Source organism: Mizuhopecten yessoensis, unplaced genomic scaffold, assembly GCF_002113885.1.
Source record: "Mizuhopecten yessoensis strain PY_sf001 unplaced genomic scaffold, ASM211388v2 scaffold10707, whole genome shotgun sequence".
NCBI classification, from domain to species: Eukaryota; Metazoa; Mollusca; class Bivalvia; order Pectinida; family Pectinidae; genus Mizuhopecten; species Mizuhopecten yessoensis.
Genome location: NW_018408681.1, coordinates 181875 through 199699, shown reverse-complemented (window position 1 = coordinate 199699; position 17825 = coordinate 181875). Strand labels below are relative to the sequence as shown.

The following is a 17825-nucleotide window of genomic DNA, read 5'->3' as shown; positions in this document are numbered from 1 at the left end:
TCCAACAGTTAGGCAATATACCACTATAGCAGCTAGGCAATATACTGTTCTAACTAATTTTGAATTTCACCTTTCTGAAATTCCCACATGAAACCTAAAAAAAAATATTTAAAAAAAAAAAAAAAAAAAAAAAATTTAAAAAAAAAAAAAAAAAAAAATAATTCTAAAATGAATAATTTCAATCATATCATAAATTTAAGATTAAACAGTAATTACCAAAAAATTAACTCAATTCAAACATACAAGTATTCAAATTATGACAAGACTACCTGGTATTTTGTTTTACTTTGATTAAAAACTCTCTTTGCATGAATGATACAAAAACACGAATGCCAAAGGCATGTATATATTGGCCCACTATTTATTATGATAATAGGTCTAGAATTTGAAGAAAATTAAAAAAAAAAGTGTCTTTAAAAATCTTGAGAACATGTCAAGATTTAGTAGCTATATGCTACCTTATACAATTATGGACTTTTGTGCTGGTGAATATGATGTGATATGAACCTCATATTTACCAGCACAAAAGTCCATAACTGTTTTATTATATGCTTCAAGAACAAAATAAAACAAAACAAAACTCAAGGTTCTGATTTTTGTACGCGAGCCTCCGTGTAAAATTTAGCCAGGTGTGAATTCAACAGTTCAGCATCGTAGCTTTTGAAGACATTGTCTAGGTTGTTTTTCTTAAGACAAGCATGCATGGAGGACATGCACTGTGTGTTCAGTGGCCATTTTTATGTTAACAGCATCTTTATCCTCGAATAGCTTTGGTAAGGACTATGTATGGTTTGGGCCGCCAAATGCATCAAAATTCAAAACCTTTAAATGAACTTTGAAATGACTGTTTCTTTAATTTCGAATACTTCCTAAATACTCTTATGAAAATATTTATTTATATTTCTAATTATTGTTGCCATGGTAACAAGTTCAAATTTGCATAAATTAGAAGAAAAAAATGAATATTCAGTAAATATTGGGATATTTTGCATAGTTTTTCTCCTAGAAACTATAGAGAGCATGCTTTAACAACCTTAATATCAAAGGATAATAGGTAGGCATCTGTAATACATCTTTAGGAGAAATATAAAGTTTGTTCAAGAGTGCGCTCTATGGTAGCTAAGAGAAAAACTAGGTGAAAACCTGTCAAAATTGACTAAATAATCAAATTTCAATAATTTATGCAAATATGACCTGGTTACCATGGCAGCCAAAATTGAAAACACAAATAAATATATACATAAAAGTACTGGGGAAGTATTCAAAATTAAAGAACCATTAGTTTGAAAGTTCAATTGCAGATTTTTAATTTTGAAGGATATGGGGGCCAAAAAAGGCCCAAACCATACAAAGTCCTTTCTGATGTAACGTAGGAGAAATGTTCGCCAGCAGCCATCTTCTATTGTCGTCTGACAGATCGCGTTCCGGTCTAACTGCGCATGCGCTACGACAGGTTCCGGGGAATATCCATATAGGCTATAACCAGTCTACATGAGTTTTTGAGGACTGGTCACGTGTATATGATCCGACCAATGTGATTGCAAGAAATTTTCGTGCATATAATACAGGTGATTTGTAGAAGAATATAAAATCGTTGTAAACTTCTCTAAACATTCAGAATATGAATGCATTCTGGAAAATCTTTCAAAAATGTCAGCAAATTATACATCATTATTCCAAAAGGAAACTTGAAAGGTTTCACATTGTGGAATGAAACCATCAACACAAGGTAACCTACTTCTGATAAAATAATATACAATTGTACTTATATGGAATACACTTGTATGTACTGCAAGGAACAGTAGCACTTGGATACACTAGCTGTAAATAGCAAAGTTTTATCGAAAACATCTTTCACATGTACACATGTCGAATAAAAAGGAACTAATTTTCAGAATGATATTCATTAGTTTGGTATCGATTATAAACACTAAGTTTGTTTTTAACACAAACAGTAATTGAAAAAAAAAAATCAAGCTTTCGAAAACATCTGTTCCCTTGGTTTTTTGTTTAGGATTTAACGTCCTCGCAACAGCCAGGGTCATACGAGAACGGGTGTCTAGGGAGACACAACAGCCAGGGTCATACGAGAACGGGTGTCTAGGGAGACACAACAGCCAGGGTCATACGAGAACGGGTGCTTCCTTTGTAAAGCAAAGAGTGCAAATCACTGCTGTCTCACCTATAAACCGCTGAAAATAACTCGCTGAGCCACAATGTGCGGAGTCAGTAAATACAGCTGTCAGAAAATATCAAGAACTAATTTTATAAAGCATTTTAAATCCAATACTTACATCATAATTACAAAAGAAAGAGACAGCATCGAAAAGTTTTGGCATACGTTTCCAGTATGGACTGTACACTTGCATGATGGAATCAGTACTATCTACACCTTGACCTTACAAGGACCAGTTACATAAACATCCTCTGGATGGTTGGTTAAGACACTTGTAACTTATTCACCACATGCAGAGCAGGACCCAGCCACAGATTAAGAGGACAGAGGGTGAAGTCTTGGTGACAGTAGAACATGCAATATGATGTTAGATCCTCTGTCTACACAGCCAGGAGTAAAGATTCCAAGATGATATCTCTTGATGATACTCCAAATTATAAACAAGTACAGACCATTGAGAAAATCTGAGCGAAAAGAAAGACAATTCTAAAACAAATAAAGAAATAATTTCAATCTAGGATGTAATGGGATAGACATGGCATTCTCTTCCAACAACTTGAATCAGAGGACATCAGAGGTTCATGCTTTTTCTTAGATGGACAAATCCCTAGGTAGATGCATTTGGTTGGTTCTGATGAAGATCTGTACATTACTTCGGCCATCTGACCAATGGTAAGTCACTATACTACAAGTAAAGACACAGACTGTCACTGAAGGGTTAGTTTGGGGTAACAATCAGGATGCAAAACGTGCTGTTAGTTCAGGAGGTTGCCTTGCTGTGAGACAGATGGACTATCAAACCAACACCACTATTGTCACAACGGTGGGTACTGCAGGCAGGACACCATGCCATAATTACTTCTTGTGATGTCTCCAAATCCGATTGTGCAGATCTCGCATTTTGTCTAACCCTCCACTCTTGCCCTTTGATGACACTTTCCTCTCGAAGAATGACTTGAGTATCTGGATCTTGGATATGGGAACAAATTTTTTCGGTGCTGGTTGGACGTCTGGGATCTGCTCGGCAGTGTTACTTGTCTGGCAGCTGTCCATGATGGTACCAAGGGAGGGCAAGAATTTCCGTAGACCCACCTTAGGGCTGACACTACAGGACCTGTCAGGCGAGATGAGTCCCAACTGGTCAGGCTGATTGTGCCTGTTCTTTGAGTGAGCAGACTTTCGGTCCAAGGTCATACTCGTCGTCAGGCTCTTTACAAAGTAGTTGGCGCGTAGATCTCCACTAACGATTGGTGGACTGGGAGGAATCTCCAAAGTAGGGCTTAGAAAAGCACCCAATGGAGTTGTCCTGGTTTTTTTGGCTTCAAGCTGCAATCTTCAGAAACAGAAAGAGCGAAGTAGATGCAACAGCAAAAACTAAAAGCATGAGATATAGATCAGCATATGTCTGATATAAGAAATACATGTTATCTACGAAATAATTCAGTCTCAATCAAGATACATGTATGGCAATTATAATTTTACATGAAATTTTCAGTGGGAAACAAAGGCTAGTGGTCATATCAATGGCAGCAAAACCAGGTAAGCAAAGTGACTGTTTGTTTCCCAGTGTTCGAAATATTTGTTTTAGATCAAGTGATTGTCTGCAATACATGTAGGAATCAGTGACTGCTGTAGTCCATACTACGGGTGAGTGGTGAGCTATGGGTATGATACTTCATTTAAGTTTAAAGGAAAATTTTGCAAACAAAAACAAAACAAAATATTCGAAAGAGAGTAATATTTGCAAAAGTTGTTTTGCTAATTATATCTTTATTTGATGTAATTTATTTAAAAATCATTTGAGAATTAAAATGTGAAATCTAATAATGAAAACCATGAACATTGAGGGGAAAACTTTCCAAAATAACATTAATATAATCTTATACGAGAAAACATATGTACTTTGAAGAACCTATCTGAGATTTATACCTGAAGACAACAGAACCAATGAAAGAAACATTGGAAAGAAACTGCGATAGAAACCCTCATAATATAGTAAATTTGCCCCAGTCCGATATTATTTTCTAATTTGCATATGGATTCTGCATGGTCATCTTACAAAAAATATCTATATATTTTCAACTTTGAGATATTCGTCAAAAATCAGATTTGGAAAAGTTTGCAACTCATTACCTAAATCAGCCTTTCAATAAAAGTTAAATAGACATCCTAAAGTTGCAATAAAATTGGGACTAGAAATTGGATCATAATTAATATGTATAAGTAAAAACATATATTTATAAAATCAACAATACCCAATAAATTAAAAGATATTCTTTGTTTCATAAATGTGCAAAATGTGTGGAATGAAAAATTCTGGCTGCAGGGTTTCCATCTTCAATTAGGCATGAAAGGAAGCTTATGTATGGCATCACATATACTTATTTATGAAATGGTTTGTGGTTGGACTATGTCTGCTTATGATAAGAAAAGTGCTGTTCTCTAGAGTAAAACCACACACACCACTTCAACGGGATAGGGACTTCTTAGCAAAAACTGTGTGATATGCTGAGAAACTTTCATGTATATATCCAAACTTCTGACACGAGCTGTAGGCTGAGATTTGCTGAGTGACTGGCACGGGCAAATACATGTATCACAGCACATCAAAGAAATCAAAACTCTCAAGACTGGAAAACTTAAACGTTTCAAAATCGAATTGCTAAAACTAGTAAGAGAACAAAATATTGACAGATGAAGCAAAATTTCCCAGCTCGGAGTATAACATGTCAAAAAAAGTTCTTAAAAGATTTTTAACAATATAAGAATTAACATTTCAAAATCTAGATACACAAACAGGTAGGAATATGAAATATTGACAGATTAATTCAATTTAATTTCCCATCTGAAATGTTTAACATGTCAAAAAATGTTCTCGAAAGATATCTCCATATGAATAACTAGAAAATTCTAGAGCATCAAGACCCAAAACTAGCAAATCCATCACCGAAAGGCAATTGTGCTATATTATCTGGCAATGGGAAGAAAGCAATAACCAGGTGTAAGGGAGATAATCAAGTGCTACACAATGTAGGGTGGCAGGCCTCTATACATTTCATGGCAGCTTATTTAACAGGCATGATTTCATGAGAAAAGCAAGACGTACAGGAATGGTTCTTTACCATCAGCTAAGTGTTCCTCAAGTTCCTGGAGCCTGAAATTATCACGTCACCATGCATTTCCACATTAAAATAGTGTACCTCTCATCGCAGTTCTGACCAAACGTCACCTTACTTCATAAATTAAAATATTCTATACCAAACTCAAGGCTGCTCGCTTAATATCATACACCAATTACTATTGTCTCTAAGCTTTTCATCTCTACATTGCTTTTCAAGAGACTGTTTATTTTGATGAGTAAAATTGTCATTGTGATGTCACAGTTTAGGTGCACAAAAATTGATGACATCATCATGAACCCCTGAAGATTTGAAAGGCTTTGAGACATTTAATATCACTGCTTTTGTTTTACATTATGATCGTATTTCTTTGTATTACTATAAGTATGTGAAAGAAAGGTGTTGTAATTACTCAAACAATTCACAAGTGAGCTTATAAGGTAATCATTTGCATGTGGCAAACAATTCAAAATGATAAATCTTCAAATTTCATTTAAAAAATATCTGTAAATGTCCTATCTTTTTCCCTAAACTGCAAACATATCCTAGTTTAACACACGACTAATATTCTATAAGAAGTATATAATTATTAATTGGGTTTTACACTGAAAAGTGTATGAAATATCTTATCAAAACTGTGAAAGTGAAAACATATTGCATTTGTGCAGGCTTTGGGGTGTAAAAATGTCTGCCATATCTATATGTACACTAAAAGGTGAGGTTTGTTTTAATTTCTTTTCTTTTTAAATCTGCCAATATATGCTCTTACTTTTTATCTGCTTCAATCATCCTGATTCTTGATAAGTATCAATAGTTTTAAAGACTATTTACTTGATTCGGTTTGTATAAAATTTATAGCACAGGGCTTGTTAGATTTGATATATATATAAACACGGTAAAGAAGAATCTCTTTTATATATATTTACATTATGAAAAGCTCCAAATAGGCTTTTGCTAAAATCTTGTATATAAAATCAATTGAAATGGATCTTTTCTTTTCCTGATGTTCTGTTTAGGATAACTTAACTCTTTCCATACTGCAAATCCGGTCCGGATTCCATCCTTACTAGACTCACCCACTTTACCGCGCAAATAACAAAATGGCAGATTATTAATGTTTTTTTTAGACGAGGTGTAATTGCTGCAAGAATTTAACAGGTAACCGTGAACAAATATTGTTTTTGTTATATGTCGTTTATAGACACACACTTCTTCATTTTCGCAGCATAATGACTAACTGGCAGCTAATTATGACAGAAAAATTGACATCTGTTCGGCAACAAACGATACAAAACCTTGTTTTTACAACAGCGTTGTAGTGGAGATTCCTAATAGGAATTGATTATTGTTTAGGAATACAAAGTAGTTAGTTTTTTTTTCTAATTACGGATAGATTTCATTAAGACTTATATTGAAATTTTCATATTTACTTCCATAAGTCTTAATAAATAGTTGGTGATGATTTTACGATTGTTCATATCAAATTAATTTGCCGCCATATTGTTTATATTTGAATCACCAAACGCAAACATCTTGCGTCAGATTTGAAAACAATACGTCACAAAATATAAATTGTGTACTCCGCACCTATAAAACTATTTCTTTCCAACTGAAGGGTGCTGATTTTAGCGACAAATAATTGTATTACGCGATTGTCGTGTGCAATTACCAGCTGAACATACGACAAGTTTCTGTTGTCGTGTGTACAAGACACGGGGACCAGGATGACATATTGTTGTCATGTGTACACGACAACGGTACTGACAGAGTTAAGAAATCAGTGATGCCATATATATGGCACTCTAGGCGCAAAAGGGCTGATTCTGTCGACACCAGATGGCGCCCTGGAGATCAGAGAGTAGGTTTAGTTGATGCTATATAGCACCTTGGAGACCAGAGAGTAGATTTAGTTGATGCTATATAGCACCCTGGAGACCAGAGAGTTGGTTTAGTTGATGCTATATATAGCACCCTGGAGATCAGAGAGTTGGTTAGTTGATGCTATATAGTACCCTGGAGACCAGAGAGTAGATTTAGTTGATGCTATATAGCACCCTGGAGATCAGAGAGTTGGTTAGTTGATGCTATATAGTACCCTAGGCCTGGAGACCAGAGAGTAGATTTAGTTGATACTATATAGCACCCTGGAGATCAGAGAGTTGGTTAGTTGATGCTATATAGTACCCTAGGCCTGGAGACCAGAGAGTAGATTTAGTTGATACTATATAGCACCCTGGAGATCAGAGAGTAGGTTTAGTTGATGCCGTATAGCACTCTGGAGATAAGAAAATTTGTTTAGTTGATGCTATATAGCACCCTGGAAACCAGAGAGTTGGTTTAGTTGATGCTATATAGCACCATGAGGACCAGAGAGTTGGTCTAGTTGATGCTATATAGCACCCTGAGGACCAGAGAGTTGGTTTAGTTGATGCTATATGGCACCATGGAGATCAGAGAGTTGGTTAGTTGATGCTATATAGCACCCTAAGGACCAGAGAGTTGGTTAGTTGATGCTATATAGCACCCTAAAGACCAGAGAGTTGGTAAGTTGATCTGAGGACCAGAGAGTTGGTTTAGTTAATGCTATATAGCACCCTGGGGTTCAGAAAGCTGACTTTATTAACACCATATAGTGTCAATTGAACTAAAAGTGTTGCAAGAAAAATACAGCCTAAAATTCAAACATCCGCAAAACAGTGGCATTCTTTTACAATTCAAAACATGGCACCTCATTCACAGCTAGTAAGTCATTCCAATATTCAGAGTATAAATATGAAAAGATTACACCAAAGCTAACACTTTCCTGATCCCTACCCTGACATGTCGGCAGTGTGTCACTACACTATTTGCCAAGGGGTGGGGCGCTACCTACCGAGGGGACAGTGCGAGTGGCTCCAGGTAAGGTCTGCTGTGACCGTGTGAGGCTGGTGCCGAGTGCTTCCGTATTACCGAGGCGTTGTGTTGCTCCTGGTGTTGTCGCTTGAGTTTGCGCTCTGCCAGAAGGTAAAATGTGGCTGCTATATGGTCGTACATGTCTTTTTCTAATGATCTGAAATAGAACCAGTTTATTTGTTTGCATACTGAAAAAAAATCAATTGTACAAATATCTCAAATACTTCCTGCTTTGAAATTGATATTTTAGTACTGCCAGTTGCATATTTAACATGAATAGTTATTTCCACAACTGTTTTTCCAAGTAAATACTTTTGGGACTTTTTATTACTTTCTTACCAGTGAAATACAAGGTTTGACAGTGAAATTACTTAATTAGATGTTTTTCTAGGGCCAAGTGAGCTAAAAATGGGCATTTGTAATTGTGATGTCATAGTAACCCTGAAATATTCTTATTGTGACATCATAAGGCAGAGGATGGAATATGTTCACATAAACTCATGATTCGATAAAGAATAACATTATAAATGGAGCCAACATTTTTCGCCAAAAAACAGTTAACTTTCACTCAAGGGTTGAATATTTCTTATACACACTCGAGAAAAATATTCTCCCCACTCCTGATAGGTAACAGTTATTCATCAAAAGGCTAGGAATCACCACTATGTATGTTTGATGGCATCAGTTGACATGGGACCTATGACCTACTGTAAGATTTCCTCCTTGGTTGCAATGTTGCCCTCCACCATTTTGTTAACGAGGTAGTTGTGGTCTTCCTCACACAGATGTTCGTGCAAGATAAGTGGCATCATCCGCAATGTTGTGGAATCAGAGGACTTGAGCCAGGCATGGTCGACTATGTCGTCCAGTGACATACGATCAGCCGGGTCCTTCTGTAGCATCTTGGTGATGAGACTGGAAAACACAAACAAGGTAAATATTAATACATGCATGAGTAGAAAGGAACATAACTCTTTGTTTCATATATATACAAAAGCACAACTAATGTAACTGATTTTTCGAGACATGCAGATTTCTTTTTACAATAGCTTTTGTTGAGTTTGTATGTATCGGAACTCAATTTAAAACAAGCTTCAAGATGAACTTGATTTACACTTGAATATCTGTAGGTTCTTCCAAGGCTGCATCTACTATGTTTATATTTTTTTAATTATTTTTTTGCTGTTTTGGGAATGGATTCTGTGGCATTGGAATTAGGAAAAGCATATTTTGCAGTAATGCAAATAAGGAATTTTTAGTATTACATATATATTATATATAACAAGGCAAGGGTAGGAGCCAACACCGTGGTTTTCTTAATGGTGGAATAATTTGGTCCTTTGCTCCTCGTCTGGATACCCGAAAGTATGCAGGGGATTGAGTAAAAGTGAGAACATCATAAAATAGATTCAATCACAACAGGCGAAGGAGCAATAAGTTATTCTTGTAATTTATTAGAAATGTCGACCGGTTTCGCCCCTACAATATTATATATAGATTTTTCCTTCTCAAACAAAATGTCATATGAACACTTAAAACACTCTTATTTAGGACAATATCATTTCATTTAAATGCATACATTGTCCTCTAATTATATAATTACAAGCTGAAAATAAAAACACAATACCTAAAATGTGAAAGTTTGAACAGAATTTGGAATAAGAATAGCACAACAGGAATAAAGGCAAAAACCCCTTGAATCCCCAAAATAGCCCCAGGAAGGCTCTGTCATGGTAAATGTGATTTAGTATCAAACAAATATGCAGTGATATTTTCCAACTTTTCTGAAGAAAATAAATGTACAAATGTACTAGAATACTGCATCCAAGTTCCCTGAAGACATGGTCAACATGTTAATGTCCCAAAGTTCTGGTTACTAGTTGTAACTGGAATACGGTGAGCTTGACTTCTGTTGCTGATTTTAAATGTACCGGTACCTATCACATATGGTCAGCTTGACCCCTGGTGTATGAACTAGTGAAGACTGATGTACTGATATTTACTGTACTAGCACAATATATATAAAGTATATATATATGTAGAACTGTTATGAACAATTAAATACCTTTAAAAGTTGTTGATAAAACATCATATTTGTCACAATAATGTGAAAACTACGTGCTTAGGAAGTGATTTCTTCACTAATCGATCATATCTGTAGAAAATGGTTGCTACAACAGCAGACTTGAAGAGCTGCTGTTTGAAACATACCAGTGATCAATATATAGATTGGCCTATATAGCTATATACCCACTTCAATCAGTTCAATCAAGCAAGTCCTGATTTAATTTACTACCGGGACTTCCAGATTGGGTGTCAATCAATGTTGTTCACAGTAGGCATATACCGTATGTGTTTGTGATCAGAAAGAACTTATTCTTTAAGCTATATACACATACTATGTAACACAAAGTAATGAAGAATTAACTTCTGCAATTAATTGGCATCCTTAAAAATACGGTAACATCAAAGATATTCAGCTATGAATAGAATCTGATGCAACATTATATTTTTTAAATACATCAAGTTCAAACTTTAATCTTTTTGTATTGAATAATGCAATGTTTCAAGATGTTCATGGGGGAGGATCGGGACATGTGCGGCTGCCAGTAACAAAAATTCCATAATTATGCTGTAGAGGACTCTCCTGATTTCTCCTGAGTCAATAAAGATAAGGATGAATATTTGAGGATCCTTTCTCCAAAACAGGCAGACTTGCCTGTTTGCTGGATAACGGACTAATAAAATCTTTTACCTGTAACTGAGCGAGATCGGATCATCTCAGTCGAGGGTTAAGGTTCTGTAACAAAATCCCAACCGAGGAGTAAGCCGAGGTTGGGATGTTATAGAATCTTAGCCCGAGACTGAGATAACCTGATCTTGCTCAGTTACAGGCCTAGGTAATTGAATTTTTTTCTCGCACCTTTTAGCTCAATTTTTTTTCTATTGCTAAAAGCTAGAAGTAACCCGCCTTTGGCCTTAAATGATAATGACCTCTTCACTACTCTAGCTACATTTGAATGCTTCCAAATAAAAATGTAGTCCGTCCTTACATAGATTACAACATATTTCACAGTGTAGATTATATTTTATCTACAACATCAAATATCTAACAACATTAAAACTATACATATAGCGACAAAACAGAACATCAGATAAATATAATGCAAATTGTCAATTTCAAGCAGTTAACATGCGGATGAATACATTACAGTTTAAAAATTCCGCAAAATGTCACGTAAATGTACAAGACAGATTGGACGAGATAGAAAAATCTAGCATGGGGATATCTCTGTCTGAGGTGCATGAAAACATTATCCTGGTGTTCCAAACTGACCATGTTCTGCAGAGATAAAATATTGCTGTATCGCAATATATTATATTTCAAAACCTTGCAAATTAGTACAAATTTTAACAGATATGTCAATAAGCATGAAGCAGGCTTTTAATAGTTCAAATTTTGTAAACGATAGTTGGTTGGACAAAAATCTTAAATCTATTTAATCGATATATCATATATGATTAAGTTTGATTACATTCTGACAACAACTTCTTAAAAAATTGACCACATCCTTCTTATGACAATATATCAGCTTCTTTCATTGATCAAGATTTCCTTTTTTAGATGCAAAGATCATGAGCTCAAGGCTTATCTATGATGTCATCCATGAAAACAAAACTTGGAACAAAATAAGAATATAAATGGCTTATGAAGCTAATTATCTCCTTCTCTCATTCTGTGATAAAAACTCATAAAACTTTCTGCTGTACTGAGATGTAACTAGTTAGCCCCGTGTTAGGGACGGTGATTTTAATCAGGACAAAAGGCGTGGAGGCAGTCCCCCGTGCCAGAACTGGGTGTAATCAGGGACAACCTTGGACCTACAAATACCATGTTACTGTATTTACACAGATCTTAATGGGGCTTTGTTATGTTACAGTTAAACAATCTAATCCCAAGTGAACAATGACCCAGGTGTAATAAAGTCATCAATCACAGGGACTTGCAAACAGGTCAGGTCGATTGTCACATCCTTGTTAGTGTTGTATGTATATATATAAAGCGACCATGACCCCTGTGTAATCTTTATAAGGTCATCATTAGGCATATTGGTCCACAGATTAGCACTATTTGTGTACAATATAATCAGGCAAACTCCAACAACAATACCGCTCCTAATGCAAATGGATAAGTTGCTCCTGTGCCACATATAAAAGCCATATTGTTTTCCTTACAATCCTTTACTTTTGTTTTAAAAAGAGTGTTAGACTACCAAAAGGTAAATACAATACATTAAATTTCACACGGACAACCAAGTCCAATACAGTTATCAGCCCTTGTCTACCAGCACAACAGGGTGAAATGCTCTGAACCTCAAAACTGACTTGCATTGGGCTGGTACATACATCCCATACAAAACTTGGAACATTTACATATTGCAGAACATCAACACTTTACCTGGTTCTTTCAAGCAGAAAGACTTTACTTTTATCAAAACATGCACGATTACACGACAACACAACTTTGTTTGCACATCACTATATTGTTAAAGAACGCTTCAAACAATACAGTGGTATTAAATTTCTGTGAAAAAATCTGATGTGCTTTACAGACAAAACATTCAGAAACGTGAATTCGGTTAATATTGCATAACTGAGCTATAATGATTCGCGTTCAAGGACACGTCTTTGGCACCTGGTAATGAAGTGAGAGTTAAGCCCAACGGTCAATGTCAACACATCATAGTCTAAGGCTATAAGAGGCTACTTATATTTTTTCTGTCAGTACAATTGTATGTTGTACATTATGGTGTATTCTCCCGTGCCGGTGGAGTATTAAGTCTGGGCACAGCTGCTGTTATCATTCACTGCAAACATCAACACGACACCTCCAAGGCCATGTCTGCTGATTAACATCAATGTTCACTACTTATACAAAGCTTGTATTTATTACCAATGGCCACTGGCCAATGGGTTCAAGCAGAAAAACCTGGTGATATATATAAATTTCATTTATTTTACAACAACTGTGAAACAAGTTATTACAACTTATAACAATCACTCTAGTTGGCCCAGATGAAAACCCAAATGGTCAGGCAGGTGACCCCATACCTTTTTACGACTGATCAGGAAATCAAACCCTGGCCACTTTGGTTAAAGGAGAGAGTGTTATACACCTGGTAATATTTTGTTCTGGACATCAGAACACTTTATTGTGAAACATCTTTTTCGCCACATGGATTCAGTTAGCCAGGGCTTTCAGATTTGACACATGATCAATGTGAGAACTGGATTACTTTGTGTTGGGGGCTAATTTGATGGTAAACAACTAATTACAGATAAAAATAAACCAATTTCTTTGCTGAAAGTATAATTTATCCACTGATGACCAAAGAAGTGAAATTAAGTCACTATCAACTGGTCTTTAACATACAACTGTGTACGCCTGACCACAGCTAATCCTGACTGTTGAATATCTGATACCTGACATAGATGGAAACTTAAGAACTCTAGGCGGTGCAAAGGACCCCTGCTTAGTGATACAGCAGACTTCTGATAGTATGCACAGCTACAGTCAGACAGCTGTGCACAAACTGGGAAATTAGCGTGTCCTACTGGCATATTTACCTCCATACTGTTATAAGGCTACCAGTACTTTTTCTCTTCAGAATTTGCTGGACATATGATCAGCTCCCTTGCATTTGTCTGACCAGATCAATATTTATTGGATGAAATTTTTCCTACCTTTTCCCAAGAATTTAAACGGGCAATACTTTTTTCCTTTGCTTTGTTGCTGTGAAGTTGTTCATAAGGCTTTTTATTTATGAGTGAAGAACTTTTACCAGGGTAAAGGTGGAGAAGAAAAATGATTTCATCTACTCACTGTAAGTTCAGTAGAAACACAGATTTCTGGATCTAAGCGTTCAATGATGGTAATATATAACAACGACACCAGTCTGTCATTCTAGCTACTGAATGTGAGGCTACATGTATATAGAACGGTACCAGAGAGCTGAGTTAAAGCTTGTTAACATTGTCTGACCAGCGCTATTTCCATTGCACATGTCAGACAGCACAACAGGTTTCATGAAGACTACCAAGTTATGGCTTTGAACTTTTCATGAACCACAATTTGTATCATTATGTAATAGATTTTTAAATCATATGTATTAATTCACAATACAAAAGTTTTTCGCTAAGCCACATTTAGTGGCCCCCACCATGGAATAATCAATTCAAGTATCAAATTGGTCCAAGGAACAGCCTGGTCAATTCTTTGTATAAATCTTCTATAATTACCTACTAATGTATAACATCAAAGTGTTCCATTTAAGAGCTTAAGTAGATCAGTTAACATACAATGGCGGAGCCTTGACCACACAATTATCACAATGTAAACTGATACATTGATTAAATACTGGACAATTCAAAATGTGGGCCAATTACGGTTTAAGTGGCAAGTAACTGGCGTTAAATTATACAGAACATACATCCATATAAGAACAGACATGACTGAGTCAACATAACAACAATTTGAGCTGATTGTATAATTTCCAATTAGTTGCAGCACATCACTCAACTTTGACCAGATCTTCATATATATGGCACCATGGCCTTTAAGTTAGAATAGCAACCCACAGTGTCGGAAATGTCATGACATTTCATCGCAGCATAACTCGAAGTTAGTGCCATCAACAACGGAACTGTGTAGTGACTCAAAAAATGTTGAGGCTAAGTTTGGACTGCCTTAATGTTAAAGTTTCCTAATTAGATTGTGTGGGTGTAGATACAGGTATTACCAGGGAGGCTCCTGATGGAGATGTATGTGGGCACAGGTACCATCAATAAGTAACCTCCCTGATGGGGTGTGGGTTGAAGATAGTCAGGTTTTAGCAGTGGGCAGTGAGCCTCCTGATCAGGGAGGGGGGTGTATGTGGGCACAGGTACCATTAATAAGTAACCTCCCTGATGGGGTGTGGGTTGTAGATAGTCAGGTTTTGCAGTGGGCAGTGAGGCTCCTGATAAGGGAGGGGGTGTATGTGGCCACAGGTACCATTAATACATTTGTACATGTAAGTAACCTCCCTGATTGGGTGTGGGTTGTAGATACAGGTTTTAACATTGGCAGTGAGGCCCCTGATCAGGGAGGGGGTGTATGTGGACACAGATAACCATTAATAAGTAACCTCCCTGATGGGATTTGGGTTGTAGATCCAGGTTTTAGCATTGGCAGTGAGGCTCCTGATCAGGGAGGGGGTGTATGTGGGCACAGGTACCATTAATACTAGTAATCTCCCTGATGGGGTGTGGGTTGTAGATACAGGTTTTAGCAGTGGGGCTCCTGATCAGAAAGGGGAGGGGGGGGGGGGGGGGGGGGGGGGGGGGGGGGGGCTGATGATGTGTGTGTTGAAGATACAGATTTTACCAGTTGGCAGTGCGGTTCCTGATTGGGGAGGATGGGATGGGGGTGTATGATTTACAAGGAACCTTCCTGACGGGGTTGGGTTGTAGATCCAGGTACCATAAGGGAGGCTCCTGAAGGTGGATATATGTGGATACAGGTTTCTTTAGGGAGACTCCTGATCAGCATTACAAATTATAGTATTATAATGGATGCTCCTGATGGGAAGACAGTTTACTGAAAATCTTATGGATTCCAAAAAAGAGATACCAGAGAGATCTTGGTGCCCTCCATTGCACCATCTTCATGGTTCTTTGTCAATTCGATATTTTCTCTTCTTTTCTCTAATCTGTTTGATCGAGCCATGTTAATAGTAAATGCACCTTGAGGTAACTATTGATCTAAACTTAATACTGCTGTGTATAAAAGACAACCTTCAAAGTGAGTTTGTCATTTCACATATTTACTAGTACAGTACTTAATGTGAAAGAAATAGAATCTATTATTGCAATATGAGAAAGATTTGTTTAGTTCTTCCTATAGCCATTTTGTTTTTATGATCAGTCTCAAAATATAACATGCACAATGAGGGATCAAAGGGAACCTACATGTACATATCAAATTTGAGAAAGATCCCTCAAGTTATTCCCAAGAAATAGTACTAACAAACCTTCAATGTCAAAAATTGACTAACAATCCTTAACTGTCAAAATCAAAGATTTGTTTATCCCATAAGTCTCATCAGAAAATGTGCATAACTTCATACCAAGGGGAACCTACAGTACGTAAAATAATTAAGGAAGATCTCTCCTGTACTTCCTGAGAAATAGTGATAACAAACCATCACTGTCAAAATCCAAGATGGCTGCCTATCGGCCATTTTGTTTTTCTGATCAGTCTCAAAAGTAAATCTGCACAACAAAGGACCAAGGGGAACCTACATATAACATTTGAGAAATATCCCTTTTGTACTTCCCGAGAAATAGTAATAACAAGAATTATCGCACCTCGGACAAAAATGTCCAAAATCCATTGGTTTAGAGCTGTCACGTGGTGACCCTCTAATTTTCTATATAGGGTCAGTAGCATTCCATTATAGGACAATATGGCCGCCCACTGCTCACCGCTTCAAAACTAAAACAACAGATACCAGGTACCTGAATATTCTGAAAATGATACAATGCTCACCGTAATTCCCATTCGCTACATTGTATCGTAAAATGATAGGAGTTGCTTCCCCTACACCAGGCAAACTTAGTAAGACGCTGTCGCAAGCGACCGTCTTTTGTTTTAGCGTGGGTGCCGTCCCCTTATCTAAGCGTTTCGGTGACATTGAGAGACAACAGCACAACAACAACATGGAGAGATTTGGTCAGACGACAACGGAAGAAATAGACAAGAAGCGACTAAACAGTCAGTCTGCCCAAACGCAAAAGGCCAACAAGACGTGTGTGAAGTGTTTTAAGAATTATCTCATGCAGAAACATCAGGATGTGGATTTTGAAGGCTATACCTCAGCGAGGTTAGACGAAATTTGTTAAATATTCATATTGTTTTGTTATGCATTACATCACTTTCATTTTAAGCAAAAAGGGTTCTCGATGCGATAAATTCGTTATATAGTCAGTTACTGACCCTATACAGAACCATAGACAGACAGTAAGATGTATAGGAGGCTCAGGCTTACTGACCCTATATGGTTCTGTAGAGGGTCAGTAACTGACTATATAACTAATATTGTTTAAGGATGGACGATGGACGAACGGACCACGGACGCAGGGCAATTTGAATAGCCCACCATAAGATGATGGTGGGCTTAAAAAGAAAATGTCAATTTGCTCTTCAGTTTATTATCTGTAGCTAGTTTTATACATGTAAGGACAATACAATGCTGAAAAGTAGAACATGCACGTCTACATAGTATGCATAAAATTACTCGGTTTATTTGGACAGTTGCTATATATATATACATAAAAATTTGAAGTTTGTTTATCCTTAAAACTTTAACTAGGCACTGATCTCGATACTTTCTTCGTTCAAATTCTGCACTTGCCTTCCTACTATCTTCCCATATCGCAGACAAGAAGCAGGCTAAACACATGCATGATAAGAAGATTTTCCCCAATCTTCAATTCCATTTTTTAAAAGTGTAAGATTCATCGTGATATGTGCAAGACATTATGCCATAAATAGCACTAAGCAGCACTGTAATACAGGCTTAAGCTTACAAACTACT

General features: G+C 36.6%; 1 protein-coding gene across 3 annotated transcripts in view; it reads right to left on the bottom strand.

Moving 5' to 3' along the window:
• LOC110461918 (SNF-related serine/threonine-protein kinase-like) overlaps nucleotides 1-17825 on the bottom strand; it is a 58329-nt gene that overhangs the window by 12087 nt on the left and 28417 nt on the right. For 2 of the 3 annotated variants that reach the window (XM_021515654.1, XM_021515655.1), the window contains exons 3-4: nucleotides 8896-9102; nucleotides 8168-8344 (exon numbers count right to left, since the gene is read on the bottom strand). In XM_021515654.1, coding sequence (XP_021371329.1) covers nucleotides 8168-8344; nucleotides 8896-9102 — 384 coding nt within the window. Of the gene's footprint in view, nucleotides 1-3035; nucleotides 3510-8167; nucleotides 8345-8895; nucleotides 9103-17825 lie in introns of all 3 variants that reach the window. The other variant, XM_021515653.1, reaches the window with a different exon arrangement.